The sequence below is a fragment of the Rhinatrema bivittatum genome, chromosome 12 (genome assembly GCF_901001135.1).
Source record: "Rhinatrema bivittatum chromosome 12, aRhiBiv1.1, whole genome shotgun sequence".
In the NCBI taxonomy this organism is placed as follows: Eukaryota; Metazoa; Chordata; class Amphibia; order Gymnophiona; family Rhinatrematidae; genus Rhinatrema; species Rhinatrema bivittatum.
The window spans coordinates 12,352,876-12,377,282 of NC_042626.1; the positions used below are offsets into that span (position 1 = coordinate 12,352,876).

Sequence of the window (24,407 nt, forward strand, 5' to 3'; positions counted from 1 at the left end):
TGCGCCCATTTTTTTTGAATTCCTTACTGATGGTGGACTGCCTCAAGAAATGTAGACTTCTTTTAAAAAGCTTTTTATTGAAGCAAGCATTTTATTAATAACAGTATGTCTGACTTCTTTTATCATATTTTTGGCAGCTTGAGCTTTCATCACATTGTTTGATTTCACTAGGTCATTTTGTTATTTATGTTTTTATGTTATTTGTAGTGTAAATTGCTGAGGTCTTTTTGTATGAAGCAATTAATAAATTCAATAAACAGAAAGAAAATTAAACTTCCCTCCATGGCTTTCACTAGGACACTAGTGAAGATTAGGATTTATAAATACTTTTTTTTGTTAGTAAGGCTTTGTACAGACCACTCCACTTCTGATGCAACATTTGTGAACTGATAAAATACCAGCAGAAATCTGTACGATAATAGTGTCTACAGCCATTTGCCCTAGGCCTGAGTTTAATAACACACAAAACCTGCTATACAGCAGGTGGAGTGTGCACAAACAATATTTCCAGTGGAAATTAAATGTTTTGGCAAAAACCTCCACATTATTCATACATTATGCCAGTAAACTGAGTGGTAGGCTGTTTGCATTTTTTCTTTTTTGGTCAGCCTCTTAAATTTGGGTCTATTGTGTTCTAATATCACATCCAAGTATACAAGCTTTAGCAGTCAAAAGAAAACAGTTAAGCAGCTCTCCCTGTATAGGCTACTGGGGCTCAATTACAATCTTTAGGGAGAATACTTCCCCCCCCCATTTAATTTTCTAATGTGGATCAACAGAATTAAGCAGGATGGGTGATGTAGGCCACCTGGAGCAAGTCACCTCTGTTAGTTCCTCTTCCTGCATGTCATAACTTCTTCCAAAATTTTATTGCCTACAAGACGTTATAGCCATTTACGGACCAGCTTGGCAGAAGACGTGTGAAGGAGGGATAGGCCTCAGTAGTTCAGATGGCAGCTGGCTGAAAGAATGCATTCATGAGCCCCAACCCATGCAGGCTCATTTTGCAAGGGTCAGTGAAACGCTAATAAGAGAAATAGTTCTCAAGCCCTCAGAGGCTGCGGTAAAACACTCCTGTAATTTTATTAAGGCAAAGATATAACAGGAAAAGCAATTCCACCCTCCCACACCAGACAGAGCTGCCTTTTTTTTTTTTTTTTCAAGTTGTTCCTGAACACAAGGCAACATTGAACACAGCATAAGAGGGAAGGAAGAAAGGCTGTCAGGTAATTGATTGGCTAAACTAGCACCCGCTGCTAAGAGTAGCTTTGATAATATATTTTATCTAAATGCCTCTTGAAAGCTTGACACAGGCAATGATGCCCGCAAGTGGTTGCCAGAAATTATGTCACCCAGTACTATTTAAAGTTATAGAATTACAGTGTATGTATTTAGGAGCTAGATATTGCACAAAATGTACATGATTCCTTTAACAAATAAAATAAACATTTATGCATCACTGCCTGTAGACAGTAGCAGTGATGGGGCTTTGTTTCCTATGAACCTTCTCCACACCATTTCTTAAGGTTTAGAACATGTTTAGAGGCCCTAGAAAGACATTGGCTTGGAGAGGCAAGCTTATTATTTTGCAGACCCTACTACAATGGTTGTGGATAGAAGCTGTACCACCCTTTTTGATACAGCAAACATGCTGAAGACAGTGAAGAGCTTGTTAGAGAGTTGTAAGTGTAGAGATATAGAAAAGGCTCAACCAAATATAATAGAGGTAGCACCAGGCATAACAGTGCATGTGTCAGGGATGTTAAAAGATTTAGAAAAACTTAGGCACCAGCCAAGAAAATAGATTTTTGTTTTACATTTGTGTTGGCTTCGCTGCCTTCAAGGATCATCCTTCCAGCAATTTTCCTCCTCTGCAGCTAAACAGGATCCCTTACTAGCAGTCACCCTGCCATCCTCGCCCCAGCCTTATAAACCTAGCAGCCCACGGGCCTTCTATAGCGCTGCCGCCTTTGGGCCTTTGTGGTTTTTGTTCTAGGTTGTCTTGTCTAGTCCTAGTCTCCTTTTCCCATGTTGCCTGCATCTCGTCTTGCCCCAGCCTGTACCTAATTCTAGTCCCTGCACAGTTCCAGCTTTTCTGTATCTCAGTTACATCCCGGCTCTGGGTCTGTTCCAGCCTGACCAGCTTTGTTCGCACCTGCATAGACTCACCCTGATGTACTGCCACAGCAAAGATCTACTGCCCCCAGCACGCAAGGGCTCAGCCTGTGGGAGAGGAGGCTGCCTAGGCCGAAATCAAGCCCTGGTCCTGTATCGCTCCTAGGGTAATGTACCCCATCTCCAACAACCCTGTCAATACGATGTACACAGGTCCCAAAAATATGAGGAGAGCACGCACTACTGGAAAGGACATCAGGAACAATAACTACTTCCAAGGTCAGCATGGGGTTAAAAGGGGGAGAGGTGGAGGAGACCTTAAACTCACCTTTCAAAAGGCCAGCTGTAGGCAAAGGGGGGGGGGGGGGGAAGGGATGAAGAGCCTGTGTCGTGAATCACGTGATATGTAAATGCAGCCCTGCATGCCCTCCCCACTCAGGTAGCAAAGGAAAAAACTGTTTGCTTAAAGGAGTTACCAGAGTTGTCGAAGAGAAGAAAAAAAAAAAAAAAAGAGGCATCACTGCAGAACATATTTAAAATCTTAATTTACACACAATAAGCAGAGAGAGGATACAGGGAAACAAACAGAGTTATGCAGATACACCAGAAAGAATGATGAATAGTTGTTAGTTTTCACAGCAAATCCTGAGCTATAACTATACACCCTCCCCACTTCCACCCACAAGTTTCCCCGTCTTCCCCAACCCCCCACAATTCCCATTCTTTGGTGCACACAGTGGCCATTTTACAAAAAGAAACAGTCAAAACAGCAGCAAAGTGGCTCACAGAACTTTACAATATGTCAGAACTTAAAAAAAAAAAAATCTTTGAATACAAGTATGCTTGTATTGTGCAAAATTACAGCTTCTGCTCCTGTTTACGACACACAAACCAGCCTGGTTTCTAGGACACACAGAATGCAGGTGAGTGAGGACACAAGTAAATCTGAAAATGAACCAGCTGTTCTGTACCTGCAAGCCCTCACCCCCTCCCCTGCCCTGGACTCAGCCAAAAGCCTCAATATTAAAAAAAAGTGCAAGGCTTTGCTAGACAGAATTTGAATGCACTGGGTCAAGACCAATGCAAGGAAAATCCAAGGTCATTTCAGTCTTAATTCAAAGAGGTCCCCAATCTTAAAAACGCAGATTTACAAGGTATCCAGGCTTCCCACGCTGGTTCAAAATCGTAGTTCCCTTCTTTTAAAGAAATCTACATTTTGGACTGAAACAGTACTCTAACCTGTTTACTGTATTTCAAGAAAGCTTAGGGCAAGCAGAGGATCCTTAGTGGGGAAGGGTAAAGCCTGAGATCCACTAAGGAAAGTTGGACTGCAGCAGGACAGGAGGGGTGGGAATAGGCAGATCACATCGGCCTGGAGGTCTTTATCTATAAGTATCTACATAAGGAAACTTTTTGCATGATGCCAACATCACTTGTCTAAATTCAAGAAAAATAATCCAGAAAACCTGTCAACGCTTTCTTCCTTTACAACTCGGTATCCCCAAGGAAGAAAGGAAAGGAAAGGACTCTGCTCTTAAATCCCAGCAGTAGCAGCACTATTTTTTTTAAGCTGGTGACAGTAAAACCAGCTGAAAGCTTTTCTTGATGTCCGTCACCACTCTGTGGCTCCTACAGTCAGCCTCACTCGGCCTGTGTCGCATGCACATTATCTAGCAGGTGCCTCCTAAAGAGGAGACAGATTTAGTGAGCAGAACAATAGCAAGAAGTGCTAGGAGGTATGAGCTATCTACAAGAAATGGGAGGTTTCTGTGCTATTGGTGGATGAGCCTAGCATTACCGGGATTTTCACAGCGACAAGCAGCAGCTTTATTTCGTGGAAGTTCTAGCCTTCTGCACGGCATCAAACAATTTCCGCCACTGCTCAAAAAAAAAGGCCAGGAGGCTGCCACACCCAACATACAAACAGGATCACTATTCCTGTACCCAAAACAAGATGCACCACAAATTTAGACTACCAAGCTTAAAAAGAATTAAAGGTTCAGGGTTACTGATGGTGCACCAACTCATGATCATCACCATCAAAGGAAGCTGAAGGCAACAAATTCCACCCTCCCTATATGCCCTGTCCACCCCAGACTATTTATTGCTTTATTACTTCTGTACAATAGCCCAAAACTGCACATTAATTCTGCTAAAGCACAGGGCTGCTACATGAAACCAAAAAAAGATGAACAAAGGCAACAGGAGGCTTTCATATTTCTAACTCGAAAATCAGCTGCATAGTCACCCGTCTGCATTCCTACAGCAAACGTCCAAGAGCTCTGTGCACACTCATCCATGTTCTGCAGAACCTCTGTTCCCCTACCCCCAACACAAAATAATACACGAAAAAAAAGTGATCAGAGAGACTACGAACTGGGGCTGAAAATTAAGAGCCAAAGGAAAGCATCTAGGTCAATTTAAAGGTTGTTTGCCGAAAGGCAGTTCTTCGGTATGAACAGCTGGGCAGAGAACAGGGATCAACTGATTGGCACTTTCCCAGGGATATGACTGGTTGCCTACTAGCAAGAAAAGCATGATAGACGTGCAGGGGACAACAAGGTCTCATTGACAGTTCCCTGCCAACAGCTACAACCCTCAACCTTATAAATAGCCATTTTTAAACAGTCAGCTACATGTACATGCAGTTGCACAGTGTGGCCACTTTATTTCCTGCTGAACTCCGAGTCCCTGCTGACTCTGAAGCCCCCCTGCTCCAGACACGAATGGCGCAACGCCCGCTGACACAAGGCCTCCAAAGCAGTGCATGATGGGAGGTGAAGTGCCCCCAACTCTTCTTTCTTCACAGAAGCTTCATGTTCTGGATAATGCAAAAGCGGATCCCGCTGTAACAAAGGCGCCCACAGTGCATGTTGCTGTGGTTTCAGAAAGCAGCGAAACATCTGTCCCATCCACTGCAGGAGACTTCTAACAGAGTAATATCCAAGCAGTCACGTGAAGTAATGCTCCAAGGGCAGGCAGCGAGCGAGGGTGGAGGGAACGGGAGCAAAACAAGTGCCAGTGGCAACCAGGAGTTTCTTGGGAATCTGTCATATGGCAGCAGAAGTAAATAGGCCATAATTAGAGACGGGGGGGAAAAATGCACACAAACCTCTGTAACAAAACAAAAAAAAAAAAAAAAAGTGTCCTGCCAAACAGCATAAAATGTCAAACCCTGAAAGGGGCAAAGTTTGAAAGGCAAAGGTGGTACAGAGAAAGGTGCCCAGTGGTCCCAGAGCACAAGTTTCACTTCCCTGACTTCATATAGGATGGGATCGCCCCACGAGCAGTCAGACCCTCAAAGCGCTTGTATGTGTAGTTGATGAAGACCCAGTCTTTATTCTTGTAGTCTGTCTCCGGATGGTTACTCGTGGCCACTAGTAAGAAGAAACAGAGTCAGGGGATGAGAGGTGTCGGATGCAACCTCTACACAAGCCTCCCCCCCACAGCCTCTGAAAGCCGCGTCCCCGCTATCAGTAACAGAGCAACGCGGAAGTTTAAGAGGTCATCGTGCAAGAGAGACTGACTTTCTCACGGACCCTGCTCCTACACTACTGTCATTATGTATGTTGGTTATTTATGGTGGGCTGGTGCCCCATTTTTGTTTTTACTGATTTGGGAGTAGAAACAAAAGCACCAAGTTACCAGCAAATTAAATCTGCAAGCAACTTCAGCCTCTGAAAAAGGTCAGAAATCACTTCAGATGTAGATCAGCAAAGCCTTCAGCAAGACCTCTGCCGGCACATCTGCAGCTTCGTCCTGCACAATATGGCGTTGCCATGGAGGGATTTTTGTACAGGATCAGAAGGGTCACGCACTGCCATGGCAAAACCATTTTATACCAAAGATGTACTCAGAGACTGGTGTGCCTTTCAAAAGACTTCAGTCCTGAAGAAATAAGTGATTAAACGCAGAGCCTAATAGCGTGAAAGGAACAGACAGGAAACAAACAAACATAATAGTGATCTGTGAACATGGTTCCTGCTGCTTCGGGCACACTTCTCTCAGGAGCACGCGAAACGTAAAACATGCACCAGCAGGCAAGGTCCTGCCCACGTCTCTCAGGAAAGGGAGCTCTGGTTACTTTCTCCCCTAAAACTGCTTTCCAGCTAAATGCATAAAACCCAGTGCAAGGAAGCCCCGAGCTTCTCAGCCGTGCAGCAGGGCTGGCTGGCTCCGAGCCACAGCTTACCCAGCGGCTTCAGAATGTCGGACTCCGGAAACTCATCAAAGTTTGACGTGTCATCGATGCTCTTTATTTCAATGGAAATTGCAGCAGGTCTTTCCCTGTTTAGGAAAAAAAAAAAGAGGGAGGGAGGGAGAAAAGATGAAATGCCTTTCTGGGTGATTAGGCGAGTCACAACTGTGAAAAGGTTTTCAATAAAAAGTGAGAAATATGCCACAGAAAACCCGGGACTAAGCACTGCCACGCAGCCCAACATGGTAAGCAATTTCTCCATTTCCTTTCCTGCTCTGACAGCTCCGTTAGCTCACTCTCGCTTTCTGTCTCTGCTTCTCCTCCATGAACTTATCTAAACCTTTTTTAAACCCAGCTACACTAACTGCACTAACCACATCCTCTGGCAACAAATTATAGAGCCTAATTGTACATTGAGTGAAAAAGAATTTTCTCCAATTAGTTTTAAATGTGCTACTTGCTAACTTCATGGAGTGCCCCCTAGTCTTTCTACTATCCGAAAGAGTAAATAACCGATTCACATTTACCCGTTCTAGACCTCTCATGATTTTAAACACCTCTATCATATCCCCCCCTCAGCCGTCTCTTCTCCAAGCTGAACAGCTCTAACATCTTTAGCCTTTCCTCAAAGGGAGACTGTTCCATCCCCTTTATCATTTTGGTCACCTTCTCCATCGCAATAATATCTTTTTTGAAATGCTTATTAACCCCTTCAAAAAAATAAGTAGATTTGTTAGGCAAGAATTTCCTTGGGTAAAGCCATGCTGACTGGTTCCATTAAACCATGTCTTTCTATATGTTCTGTGATTTTAATCTTTAGACTAGTTTCCACTATTTTTCCCAGCACTGACTTCACTGACTTCAGTGCTGACTTCAGTGCTGGGAAAAATAGTGGAAACTGCCACCAATGAGGCCACGCCTCTGGCTGAAGTATGGACTAGATCCAAACCTGTGTCCGCTAAAAAGGTAGCGATGGGTTCCAGAACTGCTCTGGAATTCATCCCTGAATCATACACCTCCTGAGAGAGGAGTAGGCACAAACGAGCTACCAGGGCACAAGAAGCAGCAATCTGCAAGGTCATTGCTATAGCGTCAAAGGCTTGTTTAAGGATAGACTCCATCTGTCTATTGTGTGCATCCTTTAATGCTGCTCCTCTTTCTACTGGGATAGTTGTTTGCTTCGAGTCGGCACAGACCAATGCATCCACTTTAAGGAAACGCAAACACTCTCTCACTGCCAGATCCAGTGGGTAGAGAGCTTCTAACACTGGTCCCCCTTTAAAATTTGCTTCCAGGGCATCCAATTCCAGCATCTAGGCGGGGCACACGCACAGCCCATGTGCCTGGCTGTTCCTGGTTCTGTGCGCAGAGCTGAAAGTGCACATACCAACGTTCTATAGAGGCAATATGATACGCACAAAGACGTGCGCAAGATGGCGCCACTGCGGCCTACTATGCGGTGTGCCGACCAAGCCTAAAGGGGCCTAGCCCACTGGGAGCCGCTCAACCCGCTTGGAAGCTCACTTTCCCTTACCCCAACAGGATCGGGAAAGACGTCGGTACGGCACCAAGCACGGAGACTGGAGGAAGTCTGACCGAAACCCCACCAAATGTTTCTGAAACCGGAGGTACCTTTTTTTTTTTTTTTTTAAACTTACCTGGGCTCCGCGCTCACTGGCTGAGTACAGAGATGGTCTCCAGCTCTGTGTGTGTGTGTGTGTGGGGGGGGGGGGGGGGGGGGGAAGAGGACTTTGGCCATCACCGCCGGACTCTGCTTCCTGCATTTGCTGCCTTTCAGCTGCTTAAGCAGAAAATCCACACCAAGAACCAGCCCCCGGACCAAGGCACACCTCCGAGGGATCTCAGAAATTGCCTCAGGAATTCTCAACTGGGGAGAGACATTTAGGTATCACCGCAGGAGAGCGGGGCTCAATTTTCCTTCAATTTAGAAAGTAGAATTTCTCCTTCCAAAAAGTACAGCAATCCCATAGGGATAGGCATGGCCACGGAGAATGCTGGAGGGCTGAGGTCACTGCAGGGGCATATGTAGGGTGACGTCTGCTTTAAAATCTTATTTTTTTTTATAATTGAAATTTAGAGTTTCTCTCATACAAGCACCATAAAATAAGTCCAAATACAAAACTAATCATTGTACCGTGATGGGAACAACAAAAACAAAAAGTTATCTCTCTCGATATAGCAATTAAGTCCTTCATCACACGCACAACACCTCAAGTAGCAAAAATAAAGTTAATGTGTACATTGAAAGGTGCAGAGACATCTGCTTTGAAACCTGACTCCGTCTCCATCTGCTGGCAGGGGAGCATAACCCATTGGACCTGAGTCCATCTGGCTACACGCTAGGAAAATGTGAATTGGACAAAAAACTGAGAACAGACGGAGAGTTGGTGCAAATCATCTCACATGATGGAATTCTGCTTTCTATGCTTTTTTATGTAATAAAACTACCACCTGCAGTCACAGGACACTGTGCTCCCTTTTTGAATGTGGGACACTAATTACCTTTCAAAAATGGACGCATGAGGAGTGGATTAAATATTCAGAAACATTAAAAAAAATAAAAAAAAAAATTCACCACACCCAAACATGAAAGTTTCCCTCAAAGCTGGACTCAGGTCATGAGCTGAGCCCAAGATGGTCTGAGGGCACTGCAGAGGCAGCAATAGTGAGGAAGCTATGAACCACTCCACTGGAGTGCACAGGAGGCTGCTGCTGACCAGCTGGATGGGACAGGGCAAGTCCATCCTGGAAGAGGCAGCCAAGTCGGGATTTGAGAATTCAAAACTGCTACTAAAAAGAAAACAAAAAACTTTTCTTAAAGACATCCAAGCTTCAGAGTAAAAATTAAAATTGTTCAGAGATCCCATGAGCTACAGACAAGTGGCAGAAAGTCATGCTCCACTCGTTTGCATTTCAACTCCATTCAACGAACAGTGTTTAAAGGCTAAAGCAGCTGATTTAGAGATCCAATTTTCCCCTTTGTATATTCTGCATCAGCTTGATGCACAAATTTGCCAGGCAGACACATTCAGCAATCAATCAGAAGCACTGTCTGAAAGCAGAAGCCCAGCTCCAGGTCTGCTCTCCTCAATGCACTGTAGGGGACAACTGGAAATAAGCGACTCATCCGAGACGCACTGTCCATGCAAACACTCCAGGCACAGGAGAACGTCAGTGTCCATGGACGTGCAAACAGCCTGTGCTGCCTGGAAGGATGGAAACAGCTCACCTGATATGCTCCCAGTCAACACCTTCAAAGAAAGGGTTTGTTTTGATTTCTTCTACCCCAGGTGCTCCGATTCTGTGTTCCCACTCACAACAGAATCTGTAGGGAAAAAACAAATCACACAATAGCGAGAAAATCACTTCAAAGTTACAAAGTGGTAGGAAGAATACAACACAGGGAAGAAATCACTATCCAGTCATGAATAAAGGTCATGGGTTCTCATCCAAGCAGCTCCCCCCATCCTGCAGTTCTGGCACCCAATGAGGTTGAGGTGGATTGTGTGTTAAAAAGTCCAGGCTAGCTGTTAAACCCCTACAATCCCTCCCCCTCCCCCCAAACACACAAGCAAGCTCAGATTAGGTTTCAGTTACGCTAGCAGTGACTGGGGGTAAACACCTGGCCTTCTCCTTCCCGTGGGAACACAATTTTCAGATCAAAGCTTCATCCCAAGGGAAAGCAAGGGTGGGGGGAGTAGCAGCCTAGCCGGTAAAGCAGCTTCTCCCACCAATGCTCCTTGTGACCCTGGGCAAGTCACTTCACCCTCCAATGCCTCAGGTACCAACTCAGATTCTAAGCCCTCTGGGTAGGGAAACTGCTGTACCTGAATGTAACTTGCCTCGAGCTCGGGTCTGGAAATCCAAATCCGAGATATAAAACGTACTGCCATTAACCAGCAGGAAGTGAGCCACTGCTGGGTGCTGACTTTCCATGAGACTCAATCATTTCCAAGTACAGTGAGCAGCTAGGGCCGTTAGCATTCTCTTATCCCACCCCGGCTCTACCAAGGCCACACCTAGTGACAGAACACCAAGGACCACACAAATGCAGAATTTTCACCACAGTCACAAAACCTGCAAACATTTTAGTGTCCCAGGACCTTAAAAGCTCATCTTTTTGCATCAACTATGCATTTCCTGAATACTGAAAAAAGAAAAAAAAACAAACAAACAAAAAGTTACCTGGATGTTAAAGACTGAAAATTCTGAGATGTCATAGTTACGATCAGTGGTGGATTTCTGCCAGATCAGAGACTGCAACCCTTTCACCACAATGACCTGGAAACTTTTTAAAGTTTTTTTTTCCTTTTCCCCAGGATTAGACATGGAGTTCACTACTGGCCCCAAGCCGGTGTCCCCTCCCACCTTTTTTAAGAAAATAACTACCAGTCACGATCCCCTAGCCCTCACATAAACAAATGAATGAATTACTACCATATGCTGATGCCAAACTGAGCCCCTAGGAGACCCTCTATCTACCTGAGCCTCACATACAAAAAGGGGTGAAGGTATTCACTATGAAACCAAATGGGCAACGGCAGCCCAACCTCCCCCATGATCCCATTACACCCCTCAGGCAGCAGCAGCATCCTCACCCATACCTTAGAATGAGGTCCTTGGCCTTTTCTGAGATTGGAACCTCCGGAGGGAAGTTCAGGGTCTCTTTCCAGTTCATCACCTTCTTGTAAGTCTCCTGTGGCGTCTCTGAACAGAACGGCGGATAACCTGGCAGAAGATGCACAGTACAAACAGTGAAAATGGTTATGCAGAAGGTAACCCATGTGCAATTAGCAGAATGTTCTATGAACCGACAGGCAATAAATCAGGTGGAGTTCATTGCTGGAGGATGTGATGAAAGCTGTTAATGTAGCAGGGTTTAAAAACAGTTTGGACAAGCTCCTGGAAAAAAATTCCATAAATCAATATTAAAAGTGGACTTGGGGAAATCCACTGCTTGTGCCTGGGATAAAGCAACATGGAATCTATTGATCTTCTGGGATCCTGCCAGGTACTTGTGACCTGGATTGGCCTCTGTTGGATAGTTTGCTTCATGTATCTTTGTTCTGTCTCGGTATGACAAATCTTATGATTTGCCACTGAAATCCCGAAAATCTGAGGACAGGGGGCTATACCAAGATTCCATGGCTATTTAGCAGTAATTCTTTAACAAAGCAAAACAAAGCCATCAGCCACTTAGATTTCTGTGTTTGGGGTCCCATGCAAAATCTAAGTCAGATACAGGAAGCAGAAAATGGAAAAAACTTGTTTAAGGTTTCTTTCATTAGCAGGGGGAGGGAAGATGGTTGGGAATGTAGTTAAATGCCAAAATACACTGTAAGACTATGCCAAACTCCAAGTATTGAGTTACTATATTAATAACTTCATTTTCCCAGCAGTAATATCACATATACTAGCTGGAATTCATATTCATTCACCTTTGTAATTTGCAAAGAGCACATTTGGGTCTGCCAGTAGCAAAATGCTGTGCATTGCCATACAGAGGACCTGGAGTCAATTCCTGGGTCACACCCTACACCCTCTCTGATCTGGGCAAGCTGGGGATGCTGCAGAGATGGGCAGTGCTCACAGTCCCTGGGTAGAAGGAAGACCCAGTCATGCAACGGTGAGACTTCGTGATTGGATTTAAGCTTCTGGCTTCCAGACAAGGACTGAGCTAAGTCATTGGGAAGGGAAAAATCCCCAGGTGGCTGCAAATAAAGGCTCCTGGAACCACAGCCCAGAGACCTAAAAAAGTAATACAGCAATAGGACTGAAATGGTGCATTCAAGCAGACCAATGTGCCTTACAGGTAAAGTTTTTCTGGTTAACCTTTTACAGCTCCCCTGCCAGCAGATGGAGATGGAGTCAGGTTTCCAAGCTGACATCTCCCTACATACACCCCCTGCAGTGACCTCAGCCCTTCAGTATTCGCTTCAAAAACAACTGTGGATATACTATTGAAAAAAACGGATAACCAAATCTGTACTCAACCAAACACACTGAACCCCAGTAAGATTATAGATGTATTTATTTATTTTTGATTTTTATATACCGGTGTTCCTGTATGAAATACGAATCACATCAGTTTACATTAGAACATTGAAACAGATCGCTCGAAGACTGTACATGGAACAGGGGGTACAAAAACTTGGGACTGGATGACAGTTTACCCGTAATCTCTTGGAATAGATATCCACTCCACAGGCGAATCCTTGGCACCGTTCTTGGGCATCCAGGGGCAGGATGCTATCTGACTGCACTAAGGAAAATGAAATTATCAGGTAAGTAATTTCTCCATTTCCTAGTGTGTAGCCAGATGGACTCAGGACCAATGGGATGTACAAAAGCTACTCCCGATGGGGGCGGGAGGCTGCCCGCAGTCCGGTTAACACCACCCTTGCAAAGGCTGCGTCTTCTCGGGCCTGTACGTCCAGGCGACAGAACCTGGAGGTGTGCAAGGAGAACCACATCGCCAATCAGCAGATGTCGACAAGAGACGGCAGCCTAGCTTCTGCAGGAAACCGCCTGAGCCCTAGTGGAATGAGTTTTAACCCGAGAAAGTAATGGCTTTCCTGCCTCCACATAGGTGCCCGCGACCACCTCCTTAATCCAGCGAGCTATGGTAGGCCACGAAGCTGATTCACCCTGCTTCCTTCCGCCGTGAAGAACAAACAGGACTGGTTCTGTAACTTCCCGATACTGCACAAAAGGCCTGACATTCAAATGGCAGAGGCAGTATTCTTCTGCATCCTTGTACTTATCTAGGGATGGTAATGAAATGGACTGATTCAAAGGAAAGTCCAAGACTACCTTGGGCAAGAAGGATGGAACGGTACAAAGCTGTAACGTTCCTGGAGTCACCCGGAGGAACAGTTCTCGACAAGGCCTGTAGTTCAGAGAGATGCGACATAAGCAAGAATCCAGGTTAGACTAAGCAGCCCTATATGACAAGCGGCGCAAAGAGAAAGGCGCTTATGTTTCTTTGCTGCCAGAGCCATTGGCGATGGTAACTGCGTGTTCAGTCGGCTCGCGCTTAAAATTTTAGGCATGCAGATTTCGGGCATCTACGCAGGCTGCGGCGAGGCGCACGCAAATCCTGTGCACCCGGCTTTACTTGTATTCTGTGCCTAGTAAGTTGTGTGCGTATGTACACCCGCGATGTTATGCGCATGAGCGAAGCACTGCACGTACCAACACTCTTATTATGGGCAATACAACATGCACAAAGACACGCACAAGATGGCACCGCAGCAGCCTACCACAGTGTGCCGACCAAGCATAAAGCGGGGCCTAGCCCACCAGGAGGCCACTCAACCCACTCAGAAGCCCACTTCCCCTTACCCCAGTGGGATCGGGAATGTCAGGACAGCGCACTGAGCAAGGATACCGGAGGAAGTCATCAAAACCCCTCCAAAACGTCTCTGAATCATAAGGTAAATCCTCTTTTTTTTTTTAAACTTACCCGGGCTAGGTACAGAGACTGTCTCTGGCTGAAGGGGAAGAGGGCTTTGGCAGTCACTGCTGCGCTCAGCTTCCTGCACCCGCTGCTTTCAAGCTGCTTAAAGCAGAAAATTCCACGCCAAGAACCAGCTACCGGACCAAAGCACACCTCTGAGGGATCTCGGAAATCACCTCAGGAATTCTCAACTGGGGGAGGGACCTTTAGGTATCACCGCAGGAGATCGGGGCTCAATCTTTTCTCCAATTTAAAAGTAGAATTTTTTCTTCCAAAATGTACAGCGATCCCCATAGGGAAAGCACGTCCTCTATCCGCTGGAGACAGAGAAATACTAAAGGCTGAGGTCACTGAAGGGGTGTATGTAGGGTAACATCAGCTTTGAAACCTGACTCCGTCTCCATCTGCTGACAGGGGAGCATAACCCATTGGTCCTGAGTCCATCTGGCTATATGCTAGGAAATGGAGATAACAGAGCCTGGAATAAGCACAGAGATCATTACTTGCTAAAAGTGGAGAAAGCAGAAAGCACAACCTAGTGGCATGTGTTGTTCTTGGGAACTGTATTAGCCCAATTCAACAAAGAGAGTGTTGGGGTTGCCAGAATGAACAGCAAAGAGGTTAATACGAAATATCAGAAGTCCTAGTGGCAACAGGCATCCACATGGCAGGATTTGCCTGCAATGGTAGAACTGACTAGCAGTTGGGTCTGTCTGGCCGGCTGCAAGTTCTGTAATAATTAAAAGTCCTATTAAAAACCCAGGTGCTCCTGTAGACACATCTATGTGGCAGGCCACACAGGGGACCAGATGTCTGAGCAACGACCACACCACTAATGCTGGCAATTTAAGATTATAAAGCTTTCTGGCTACACATGGAAAAGGCGGGAGCTCGAGGAAACTAAGTGGGAGATCTTATCTGCTCTTCTACCAAAGATGGTGAAATACAAGGATGAAGACAAAAAAAAAAAAAGTGTCTTGGTTAAGAAGTAATCTTGCAGGTGGTCACACTGTGTGGCTAGCAGCTAGGATGAATCCTTACTGTGAAAAAAATAACTAGGCAGACTGGATGTATAATCATAAGTGTTATCTTCCTGACGCCATGGACACGTCAAACTCAATACCATCCTTACCAATTAACATCTCGTACATGATGACACCGAGAGACCACCAATCACACAGTTTGTTGTATCCAGTCTGCATGAACACCTCAGGGGCAATGTAATCCGGAGTTCCCACAGTGGAAAAGGCCTAAAACGAAACAGTTTTAGTTACAAATCGACAAAATTATAAACAGTCTTTCAAGTGAGCACATCCATGTCCCAAAAAGTGGGGGGGGAAAAAAATCTTGAATCTCTCTCTTCCTCACAGAGAAAAAGCAACAGAAAGAGCATACTCTCTACACGTCAATTGCACCAAAAGGAACACAAAAATAAAGAAATCCGGAGACCCTCCCTGCTGGACACTGTCAGTATTAGAGCTAATCTCAAGAAAGTGATGCAGTTCAGTTTAAGAGGAAGGGAAAGAATCACAAAGAGGAAAAAATGTACCTTTCTATAACCCAGTAAAGACCCAAGATAAACCCCGTCAACTCCTGTCTCTAGTCCATCCTCGCACTTCCAATCACATTGATGCTACTACAACGGAGTGGACTGGCAGCCGAGTTGCTAGAACAGCGGACTGAGAACCAAGGAAGCCAGGGTTCACATCCCGCTTCTCCCTGGGACTCTCCTCGTAACCTTGCTTCAGGGTCTAATAGTTACTAAGGCTTTTCCCCATTCTGTGTTTATGTGAAAAAAAGCTTAGAAAATCGGGCCCAAAGATTGTAAAGCTCCATGGGGCAGGGACCTACCAACTACACAAGATATTGCAAGTCGCTTTAACCTTGGATTTGGAAAATCGAGTAATTAAATCTAAAATGGCACAAATGCACAGGACCAAGTCACTGGAGAACTAACTCTGCTGGGGTGATCTGGCTTCTGTACTTCATCTCCTGAGCCACTTCAAACCAGGTACCATAAGAATCTGCTTCAGCAGAGCACGATTTCTCGACCGATAAGCCCTACACTAACCCATCCTCTCCAAGTCCATTAAGAGAAGCATAGGTAAACTCAAAAATGAGTGGCCGGATTCGGACTGGGTTCTGTGTTTCTCTATTTCGCACAGAGATCATACTTACTAACTGGCGTCGATTTCTTTTCCAAGTCTCTGCTTTCCTTTTGGAATTCATGTTCTGGAAAGCTTCAAAGAGAGAAGACGACACACATGCAAACATTGTTACTGGGAGTTTATGCTTGTACCAGATGTAACAGCTAAATAGGACACTTTTCACATCTACATATAAGCAAAGTTACTACCTCAAGAGATCAGCAGTGAAAAACCTCTATTTTTACAGCAAAAATAACCAGATCAACCGTTTCTCCACATATGAACACTGCTTTGTCAGAAAGCCCCGAATTTTTCACTCAAAAAAAAAAGACAGGGCTTCTAGCATTTGGTCCACACCACTGAATATTTACATATGAATTGTGCCTGCAGAGTATTAAAAAATGTTCTATGCTAACACTGGTGAGCACATGAAATCCAAAATAATAAAACTAACAGGAAAAGTACCTAACAAAGGTATCCTACTTCTTAATTTCAAGCAAACCAACAAGGGGAAAAAAAAAAAAAGCTCCATGAAATAAACGTCACACTACAGAGCTATCAGAACTTGCTGAAATGTATCTATCACACTAACTAACTGTTCCAAAGCCACAATTATTTGCAACAGAAAAAGTACCATTCATTGTCAGGAACTGTTTGCCTGCAAAGGGACTTACTGAAGTCACTAGGAAGGCTGTGGTTCAAATTTCTATAGAATTCAGTCCTGTGAGCTTTCTTTAGTCCAGTGCAAAGTCCAAAATCAGAGAGTTTGACATGGCCCTAAGCAGGAAATACAGAATGGTCATATTTTGATTAATAAAAACAGTACATGGAAAATAAGCTGCTACAGATATATGCCTCCTCCATGTAGACATCGGTTTCACAGATTCCTCCCCAGTGCCTTTCCAGATTTCAGTGTTACCCTTTACATAAGAAAACATAAGAAAATGCCATACTGGGTCAGACCAAGGGTCCATCAAGCCCAGCATCCTGTTTCCAACAGTGGCCAATCCAGGCCATAAGAACCTGGTAAGTTCACAAAAACTAAGTCTATTCCATGTTACCATTGCTAATGGCAGTGGCTATTTTCTAAGTGAACATAATAGCAGGTAATGGACTTCTCCTCCAAGAACTTATCCGATCCTTTTTTTTTTTTTTATATGAATAAATAAATGCAACGAAAGGCACAGAGAAGAGAGATGTTTTACAGCATGCAAACTGAACTCCTGTGTGCTTACAGGACCACCAGTGTGGCCTCGAAAGCCCATGCACAGTAAAATGGTTCCACAACCTGCAGAGAACCCCTTTATAAAAACAAGCACAACTGCATTTACGTCAGACACAAACATCCTCAGCAGGTGACAAGGTCTCTTCTGGGAGGAACCAGCTATGGTGGTTTCAGTTTTATTCTCCTTTTCTAAAAGGAGAAACGTAAAAGCCAGTACTTACTTTTATTTAGCCATCATTTGATTTCTATTCCGTTTTTTCTGGCATGTCAAAGCAAATTACATTCAGGTACTGTAGGTATTTCCTTGTTCACAGAGGGCTCACAATGAAGGCTGAAGTCACTTGCCCAAAGCCACAAGGACAGAGTAAGTAGCCAGTAAAACTACTATGAAGAATATTTGTGTTTTCTATTAAGAATGACACAGTAATAACAGCGTGTGATTGAAATCAGTGCTGCTATGTCTGAAAGAGCCTCCACTCGTGGCCTGCCGGACAAACATCTCTTACAGAACCATGGCCCATGTGACAGTAAAACACTCTTCTGCCATATCATTGCTACAGGGAACTGAAGGCCTTGTTATCTTTGCTAAATGTCAGATGGACTCTTTGTGTGTGCATTTTAAACAAGTGCACCTACATTACAGACAGAATAGCCCTTTGTCGTTCAGGTTTCTCCTTTTCTCTTTCCATTCCTCTCCCTAGCCCCCTTTCTTTTTTTTTTTTGTCTCTGCACAGGTGACATGGGTTGGAACCAAAGCTCAAGCAGAATTGTTACCTTACTATCCAGCAGAAGGTTATCTGGCTTAATATCACGGTGGATAAACCCGAGCTGATGTATGGAATCAATTGCTAGGACAGTCTCTGCAATATAAAACTGAGTCTCCTCTTCAGTAAGGGTGTCCTTCTTCATCAGCAGGGTCATCATATCCCCTGAAATACCACAGCAAACATGTGCTAAACAATTTGAAGCTGAAGGGTTCTACCCATCTGATTGAAAATGCAGCTCTCTCTTCGCCATATAACTACATCAGTTGCGATATAACATGAATAAGCAGAGTACACTTGCATGGCAGATACTGTCTCCCCCACCCAAAGCCTTCGTCATGGCTTTATGACACAAGGCTATCGCTTAAATACGATGTGGGCCTAAAATAATGCTGTCTGCCACCCGGGTAAAGGTGTTTATGTATGCTATATTCTGTGCATTTGGAGAGAAAAAAAAAACTACAAGCACACAGACTGCTGGTGGAATTTTAATGTACCTTAGCTTTAACATTAAGATTAACCCACTTAAAAAAAAACATGCCAGCTATCCTTACAAACTTCAGATCAATAATGCTGTAGTGCATTTTATCATTTCTATTCCAAACTATGCTGGTTTTAAAAGGAGGAGGAGGATAAGAATGATGATTTAATCATCTGTATTTTCATTAAGTATCTCCTTGATTTAGTCTTCTAAATCAAAACTGCACTCCCTGCGTCTTAAAAAAAAAAAAAAAGCAACTTCTGGCACCAATTCCAGGGCTGGAAGCACAGCAGCAGACCACACTTTATCCTCAGCACTGGGTCTAAGGAAGGAAAGGTTGCTCCATAGCACAGACATTGTGGGGAAATCCGTTTAGGATTTCATCATTACCCTTTCTTTACAATTTAGCTGAAAGTAAAGAAACAAAAAAAAAAACAACCCCTCCATTTTTTTCAGGACCATTCTTATGTAATTCTTAAATGGTCTCCGTGTACTCAGTGTCTGAAACCTCCTTCTTAGATGCCAAAAGGGGGCAGTGGCTAAGTCGACCAGGGCACTCCTGCACTGATCATCAGAAACCACCTCCTCCCCTTACAAAGGTATGTGTTGGACTGATGCAAGCAGAACACAAATGCAGAACAAACTGCTGAAGGACAAACTCAGAAAAGAAACATCTTTTTTTCAATAAAAGCTTAAAAATCTAAGCAGCAAAATATATTCACAAAAAGGAAGGAAACAGTAATATCAGAAGCAGCAGCAGCAACAGAATTGAGACTCATGCAAACTGAGACACAGGACTGCCGTCTTAATCTCTGCCACCAGAGCAAAATCTATACATTTAGGGACCTTTGCTTTCAGTTTTTATTTTATTTTCCCCCAGATAATGTTTATTACAACAAGAGGAGAAATCAGTGGAAAAAGTGACTCAGTTTTTCGGTAAATATTTTTGTCCTTGTAATAAACAGCAATTCCTGTGAAAAATGTTTACAAAACCAAAAAAGGTCCCTACATATATTTCAGTCAATCAATCTGCCCCCACCAATTGCTGTGGAATGTGCGGTGTTCTTTATGATTTACATTTTACAATGAAAAACACAGCTTAAAAAAAATCATTTTCTGATTCTAGTGTGATTACTTCAGACTGCCAAGGCAATGCTGGGAATCAAAGGCAATATTAATTATTTGGTTCAAAACCAGAACAAAAGTTTTGGAATCTGTTTACTTCAGGTTAGGGAAAACATGCAGAATATCCAATCCTAGCCCCCCTATTCCTCAAGGCTATGCCATTTCAGACAAGGAGGACGGGCCCAGCATATTTCCACATTTCCTGTGCTTGCAAAGGACTAACAAGATTTTCCTAACTGAGAAAGGCAGAGGTTTAGCTGCCACCCTGGTCCTGGAGGAAAAAAACCAGAACACTTTGCTGACCATGGTATCTTTTCTTGGACTAATGGAAGAGTAACCCAAAGCTATAGTACATGCGTTTTCTGGGCCCTCCTCCTGAGGCTGAAAAAAATTGACAGGGGACTGGAAAGCTCACGTTTCTACACCACCTCTGGATTATATTTATGTCAGCAAAATTAGTCATGCCTGCAACTCCAGGACATGATTTGTGTACACAGCCCAGGAATTGTGAGACAATCCATAAAAACCTGGAGGACAAAAAAAATCGGTGGCAAAGAATACAAGGTTCTCCTTAAAATCTGACTGCATTCACTTGTTTTAAAGGGGGTTTCCTCAGTAAAACCCACATTCTTCCATTTTTAAGGAGGAAATAGTACATGTTCTTTGGAAATGTCATGATTTTGGGCCAGGTCTATGGTTTCCGGGCTGGCTGGCGATGCTGCAGAGCCAGTGCTCACAGCCCTTGGGGAAAGGAGTCTCAGTCGTTGCACAATAGCAACACCAAGGGCCTCATGCTAGTTGGGTTCCAGGAAGAGGCACAGTTTGTAGGCACCAGCTGAGGCCTGCTGCTAGAATGGGTGAAATAAAGGGATATAAACAGGGCCAGAAAAAAAAAACAACACACACACTTCCTGGATAACTGTACATAAGGTTCATGGCACCACTCTTAAGAGGCTGATCCTACTTGAGCCAGAAACTCAAAAGAGGAGGAAACTACTTTCTGCCCCCCCCCCCCTCCCACCAAAAAAAAAGGTTTTTGATGTTTCTATGCACAAGAGGAGGGAACAGGTTAGAGCCACACTGGCAAGAAGACCCAGAGTTAAGAGTGAACCAGTAAGTAAACGTTTCCCAGAACTGGAGATTTGTAGCAAGCGAAGAGAAGAAAAAATGCAAAAACTTTCCAAGTCACTGTGTTACTTTAAGTGACTTTAAAAATTCTACAACAGCCTCTACATAAATATAATTTGAATAATTGTAAGTTTACTCAAAACAAGGTCTTAACATATTTACAAATACCCCAAGTTAAGTGGGACAAGACAGGTTATATAAACTGAAATCTAGCTAAATATTTACACCTTGCTGTATTAATGGCCCAACACATTTGAGACATCAAGAATATTAAACCCAGAAACCTTGTTTAATTTAATAAAAAAATTGCAACTGTTAAGAAATGAATGTAAATCATTTTGTATTTATATGCACAGTGCCAGCCACTGTTAAGTGTTACCACAATAGGTGCAGCGATTCGACGGCAGAGGGGAAATGTCCTGTTTTAATCTATATGAAAAGATGGCAGGGCGAGATGGGAATCACTTATCAGTGGTCAGCACTGCAAGACGGTCCAGACAAGTAGGGCTGTGCGAATCATTTGAATGCAGAAATCAAGCCTGGAGAAGGCTGCCAGGCTCACATATGAGAAACATTCAACCAATGTTGCCACAGGTTCAGGGCTGTAACTTATTGCTTTCAAGGAATGGAGAATACTTTCCAAATGAATTTTGCAATCCCAGATAACAAAAGAGGGCAAGAGGGCCTGACCAGAAGCTCAGCACACTGTTTGCAGAAGTCAGGGCAACACGATATCTGCCCATCGCACAGCCCCACCTGCCAGTAGTGCAAGCCAGGAAACAAAGATTGAGAAGGAAGTTTTACTACTGAGAAAAAAAGGAGAGAGAAACTTGCCAGAGAACAAAATGAAAGTAACCTTTAGGTCACAAGTAATTACCTCCTGGCAGGAACTCCATGATAAGGTAGAGGTTTAGCTTATCCTGAAAACTATAGAACATTTTCACAACCCACAAACTGTCTGCCTCCACTAGTATGTCCCGTTCTGCACGAATATGTCCAACCTGGAGGTATATGCAGCAGGATTAATTACAACGCGAGCTTTGGGTTTCATGAGACGCATCAGTTTTCTGAACAAACATTCAAAGCTCTGCTCTGGAAAAGCAAAAAGGTCAAAGGCGCCAGAAGAACATGCAGTCTTCAGATGATTCCACAAATGGTAGACTGCAGGAAAAAAATACAGTTATCTAGAAACACCACAACCTGTTACAATGCCTTTTATCATGGAATACATGAAAGCTATAACAAATTCAATTCTTAAAAGGCAAGTATAACAGACAATGCAAACCTATTAAATAGGCTGATAATATTTAGATGACCAAAAGGCCCAGCAACAGGTTTTCACTTTTAAATATAATTTTGGTTTCATATGTTCATTAATGGACAAAAACTGTTAAAGGCACTACATCATATGAAATTATATTGAAGATCTTGTACACATGCATATATACACACACACTTTTTCTGATATTCTCTTTGGACAGTGTACAAACGCATTACACTCTGTTCACAAAGGTAAATATGCAGGAGGCATTCACTATAACATGCACACTACCAACCTCCCATGATGTTATCCAAAGCACCCATAGATGTGTTTTTCATTATCTTTGGCATAAAAGGTTCATTTTCTTCTAAGAATAAACTAGGTGCAGAACCAAATTTCACTGGGTTCCCATCACTTTTTAGCATAAAACAAGGGAAATCAAATAATTCACACAGAATATGTATCAGTGCTTCCCAGCTCAGTCCTGATGGTACAGCTAATCAGTCAATTTTTCAAGACAGCCATGGTGAACATGAGGGAGATATCTGCATACAATGGAGACCAAATGTACACAAATCTCTCTCATACAGCTATCCTGAAAAATCAAACAGGTAAGTACACCTCCAGAACAGGACTGGGAACTGCAAGGATGCACTAACTCTGCAGGGCAATGTTTCCACTGCGACAAATACAAATTCCCACAAAGGCAACTTTAATTTTCCTCCTCCTGAAAAGCTGAATTTACAATGAGGCTCAGTTTGAGAAAAAGCAATTTCCCTTTCTGCAATACAGATACTTGGTTTCTCCCTCAGCTAGACCAAAATCAGTCCAAGATGAGCAAATATAAACGTTGGACGTAAACCAAACCAGGTTGTATGACGTGTACCTGCTCCTTCTCCAGCATATCGGCTTTCCGCAGTATTTTCATCGCATACACATGCCCTGTATCTTTCTTCTGAACCAATCGTACCTATAGATAGCACAAAACACAAAGCACCTCTCTCAGTCCTGGAGAGATAATGTTCCATTGCAATAAAGTCAAGAGAGTTCTGTATGAAAAGGGCTGGAGAAGTGCCAGTAATAACAGCCTGGTTTGCATATTGTATTTATTTTATTTGCGTCTTTTGTATTCTGCAAATTCCATGTTAATTTCAATGCACATAGAGTATTTTCACATTTTTTGTTTTGCTGTGAAGCCAGCAGAGTGGGTGCAGCTGCTACTGGCCCAGAGGGAGTTTATTTTAGGTTTAATCCTCTGCTTCGATAATGATCACATTATTGTGTCCCCAGCGAGGTCCAGTGGCAGGGTGTTAAACCCCCTCCAATATCATATAGGTTCTCAGCCAAATGGCCAAGAAGACACTGTCCTGAACTCATGGCTCAGATCCTGTATTTGGATCTTAGCCAGAAGCATCTGGAATACTGCCCAGCCTGAAACCACTAACCCTGACTTCCATAAACTGCACATGCTTTGTAGAAAAACACATTCCGGTTCTACTCAAGAGGAAAAAAAAAAAAATCAGCCAACTAAAACCAAACCTTGACCCAACTAAGGATACATATAAACTATTTTCCTAAACCAAATTCAATCTCTCATTGAGAAGTAGATAATCCCTCCCTTCCCATTATCTATTAGGGATGCGCATTCATTGGTCATTCGTTTCGCGTTATGCACATATCTCTAGTAGACACCTAAGTTGTGAGTGTACTACGGCAGAGTACACATGTAACATAAAATGAATGACCAACGGATGTACATCCCTATTACCTATAACAAATTTAGAATGCAAAATAGAGATGAACATCAGAATTTTTTTTTTTTTTTTAATACAAAAGTAGACCATACAAGTCTGCCCTCTCTAGACAAGCAGCCCAGGGACTAATCTGAAATACAGTGTGAGAGTCACAATCTGTAATGTCCCAAACATTAGACTGCTGCCCACATCCTATACATTCGCAACCAAGCATTATTACAAGCTTCAACTTCTTTACAGCACTGCCCAGAAACCACCCCCCCCCCCAAAAAAAAAAACTGATTTCCATCTCCAGCGGTTTCTTTAGCAGTCACGTGGCCATCCCTCCGTGATAGGCTTACCTCTCCAAAAGCACCCCTTCCTATTACTTTTAAAGATTCAAAATCTTCCAATCCAAGCCTGGTCCTCTTTAGGCGAAGAAACTCAGTCTCTTTTCGTGCATGTGCTGACCTCCTCATTCGCTTCTACATATTTGAATAGGAAAGCAAAGAACAATTGCAGGACAATTCTGCATTGATTTCTGGGAGGTGGCGATTAGGACATTAAACCACAGTCTGGGAAGGGAAGGAGGCACCATTAGTTTACCTCCCTGGGTTTCCATTTATCTGACTCGATACCAACAGTAAAAACCCTATTTCTTCTCCCAACCTCTCTCTGGAAGCACCCATACAGTCAAGGTACAAGAATTGTGCTCACGAGCCACCTTTGAAACGACTGCATACATCAAGG

At 43.6% G+C, this 24,407-nt stretch overlaps 1 protein-coding gene across 1 annotated transcript in view; it reads right to left on the reverse strand.

Moving 5' to 3' along the window:
• Nucleotides 1-1,059: 1,059 nt before the first annotated feature.
• STK38 (serine/threonine kinase 38) overlaps nucleotides 1,060-24,407 on the reverse strand; it is a 31,766-nt gene continuing 8,418 nt past the window's right edge. The window contains exons 3-13 of the mRNA XM_029572290.1: nucleotides 24,020-24,142; nucleotides 22,811-22,894; nucleotides 21,541-21,664; nucleotides 17,940-18,094; nucleotides 16,615-16,717; nucleotides 15,972-16,033; nucleotides 14,926-15,043; nucleotides 10,939-11,062; nucleotides 9,564-9,659; nucleotides 6,308-6,402; nucleotides 1,060-5,492 (exon numbers count right to left, since the gene is read on the reverse strand). Coding sequence (XP_029428150.1) covers nucleotides 5,362-5,492; nucleotides 6,308-6,402; nucleotides 9,564-9,659; nucleotides 10,939-11,062; nucleotides 14,926-15,043; nucleotides 15,972-16,033; nucleotides 16,615-16,717; nucleotides 17,940-18,094; nucleotides 21,541-21,664; nucleotides 22,811-22,894; nucleotides 24,020-24,142 — 1,215 coding nt within the window. The 3' untranslated portion in view covers nucleotides 1,060-5,361. The remainder of the gene's footprint in view (nucleotides 5,493-6,307; nucleotides 6,403-9,563; nucleotides 9,660-10,938; nucleotides 11,063-14,925; nucleotides 15,044-15,971; nucleotides 16,034-16,614; nucleotides 16,718-17,939; nucleotides 18,095-21,540; nucleotides 21,665-22,810; nucleotides 22,895-24,019; nucleotides 24,143-24,407) is intronic.